The sequence below is a fragment of the Saccostrea cucullata genome, unplaced genomic scaffold, assembly GCF_032062105.1.
Source record: "Saccostrea cucullata isolate Sc308-1 unplaced genomic scaffold, CSIRO_AGI_Scuc_v1 ctg1379, whole genome shotgun sequence".
Classification (NCBI taxonomy): Eukaryota; Metazoa; Mollusca; class Bivalvia; order Ostreida; family Ostreidae; genus Saccostrea; species Saccostrea cuccullata.
Window position 1 is genome coordinate 203,890 of NW_026927240.1, and position 3,187 is coordinate 207,076.

Consider the following 3,187-nt stretch of genomic DNA (forward strand, 5'->3'; position numbering starts at 1 on the left):
GCAAAATGAAATAAATTGAAAAATGGGAAAATAGATTTTTGATAAAAGTGACTAGCGTTTTATTCGTATTTAAAAATATACATGTACCATAAAAATATCATAAGTATTTCTTATGTAAAGCTAATACTTCTTCAAAACTGCAAAAAACGAATCTTACGTAGAAAAATGTTGCTCTTAATAAAATGATTGGTTCATGATTTTGGTTTTTAAGGTTTGTTTTTGTGATATACCTTTAAACACAAAGTATTCATTCAAAACATCGATAAACATCATGTACAGAATTCCTGCCTCAAAGTTTACTTCCATTTATCGATGTAAAACTTTCACAAATGATGATGCATGTAAGAATAATAAAACAAAATAAATCAACATTGGTTTATTCTATCATATATTAATTTTTTTAATAGTCTTTAAAAGAACAAATTGTGTTCAAATATTTATAATACAAATTTCACATCCAATTAAGGACAGATGATACAAACATAAAACCAGAAGTCTCTGTCGAGATTGTAGCTCTACTGGTTTATACTTAAAACAAAGGAAGAGAAAAGTAGCAGTTGCGACTTGAAACTTTAAAACAGCAATAAATAGAAAAATGATCCTTGCCACTCATCAAAGCAAAAACCGATGCAGAGAACTATTGCCCTGTTCACACGGAGAGTTTAATTCGAATTAAACGTAAAGTTACTGCGAATTAGCTTCGCTTTGCGTTCACACGGAGAATTTAATGCGAATTAGTTTAATTCGAATTAATTTACTGCGCATTAAATTACTTCGCATTAGCTCCGTGTGAACGCCAAGCGAAGCTAATTCGAATTAAATTTTGACGCATGCGTAAGGCCAGAATTAAGACAAAGGACACGTGTTGGTGGTTATATATAGGTATTTGTGTTATATTTGGTTCAAAAATTGAAGGAAAGTATGTTAATCACTAAAATCAATGAATACCGCAGCCACTACATGATGTATCAAAGGATGGCTCTGCATACATGATGTGATTTACAAATGACGTCATAATAGACTTACTGACGCCTGCCTGTAGAAGAAAATTTTTAATTCGCATTAGTTTACTTCGCATTAGCTGTCGTGTGAACGCAATTTAATTCGCATTAATTTGATTCGCATTAGTTTACTTCGCATTAATTTACTGCGAATTAAACTCGTCGTGTGAACAGGGCATATGTATCTTAGTGTAGTCTACTTGTGTGCCAAGTTATATTGAAATCGGACCAAAACTGTAGGAGGAGTAGCATTTGGAAAGAATTTCAAAGAATTTTCTATTTTTAGTAACCATGGCAACACTGTTCATCGAAATCAAAAACCGATGCACAGAATTATGTATCTTAGTGTAGTCTACTTTTGCGCCAAGTTATATTGAAATCGGACCAAATCTGAAGGAGGAGTAGCATTTTGAAAAATTGTTTACAGACAGACACACGGACGGAAGGACGCCGGACGCATTACTATCGCATAAGCTCTTCCAGTCTCTGACCAGTAGAGCTAAAATTGTGTGCCTGGATTAGTATACATTTTGGACCCATTTTACTTTGAAATGACGCGAATAATAAAAAATGTAAAGAAATTATATACTACTACTTCCTATGATATTTATTTTTTTTCTTTCTGTAACTATCCTTATTTATCTATACTTTTTTTTACTTCACCTTCCATTACTGTGAGACTAAAATTAACCATTTAACTTTACTGAAAATGACTTTAACTGTTATTTTCAAGATTTTTCAACAAAATTGTGCTTGTATCAACTGTCCATCAAAGTATTATATATATTCGTCAAAGTTCAAAATCAAATCAATATTCTTCCATCAGAAGAGTTTCTGCAAGCTTGGTTCGAAAAACTGGAACATCCTTTCCGTCTTCAGCTGGAAAATACATGTAAGATTTTCTCTCTAAAAGGTCCATCCATTTCCATGGCAACTCTTTCACGACACTTTTCTGAAGAATGACGAAGAAAAGAACATCGGCACTCTTTCTTGAATACACAGCTTCCATTCGCGCCATATTCATTTCGTAATTGCACCAATAAGACTTAAGGTAATGTGAAGTCAGTATGCAAATTGTTCGTTTGCTAATGTGGATAGCGTTTGTTATATTGTCTGCAATATCCGTTCCTGGTATAAAATCCCTTTGATGAAGACATAATTGAAGCCCGTGGTTTTCTTCCATATATTTCACAAGACTAATGGCGAATGCAGAGTCGTTATTAGCATATGAAATGAAAGCATCAAAATGGTATTTTGATTGGCTTATTTGATCTCTGGAAGATTTTTGATTTCTGCTTCTTCCCTTTACGACAAAATACATATAACGGAGCTTCCATCTGTATCTATGTATGATTCGACTCATGATGATGGTAACAATTATAAACAACAGGGACGAACTAACGGTAATTATCAATGAATAGGACGAACATTCTTTTTCTAGCTGTTCCATAAGTCGTGAAAAGTTTCCAAATTCTTGTCGAGTTGCATTCTGGAACAAACAGGTGTATTTATCCCGATTATGAAATAATATGTTCTTTGACTGAACAATCCAAACCAGAAAATCCATATTGCTACAGGAACATTGCAAAGGATTTCCTTGTAAGTTAAGGAAAACTTCCTTTTGGGCTGAGAGTCTGTCTAAACTTGTTCGAGTATCCTTATCCAACCTGGAAAGTTTGTTTGAAGAGAGATCTAACAGATGAAGTGACGATAAATGATGAATTGTAATATTGAAAATATTCATTGAGTTCGAACTTAAATTTAAGTATCTTATTCCAAGTACCCCTTTAAAGATATTGCAAGGAAGTTCTACAATTCTGTTAAAGGATAAATCCAGATTTTTTAATTTTCTCTGATTTTTAAATATGTTTCCTTCAATATCACTTTGTAATGATATACCAAGGATGTTGTGTGAGAGATTTAAATGTAAAACGTTTGTAAAGTCAACAAAGAAATCCTGTGAAATAAAACTACAAAAGTTATTTGAAAAATCGGCATGCTTTACGCTTTTCATACCAAAAAGTGGCCCATCTAATTCATAAATAATGTTATTTTGAAAGTAAAGATGCGATAATTTTCCTTTTGTCTCTAAAACTAATTTCTTTAAGGCAAATTTATACATGTTGTCATGGAAATACAATTCACGAATATTAGGAGGAAGGTTTAATGTTTGGTTATGCTTTCTG

At 32.5% G+C, this 3,187-nt stretch overlaps 1 protein-coding gene across 1 annotated transcript; it reads right to left on the reverse strand.

Annotated features, from left to right (window-relative positions):
• Positions 1-1,809: 1,809 nt before the first annotated feature.
• LOC134273812 (toll-like receptor 4) lies at positions 1,810-2,745 on the reverse strand. The gene has a single exon (XM_062756019.1). It carries the CDS (start codon positions 2,743-2,745, stop codon positions 1,810-1,812), a length of 936 nt encoding a protein of 311 aa, XP_062612003.1.
• Between the last annotated feature and the right edge of the window lie 442 nt (positions 2,746-3,187).

What these genes read in the sequence shown, in the direction of transcription:
- LOC134273812 (XM_062756019.1), bottom strand. Translation starts at nt 2,745, where the DNA reads ATGAATATTTTCAATATTACAATTCATCATTTATCGTCACTTCATCTG.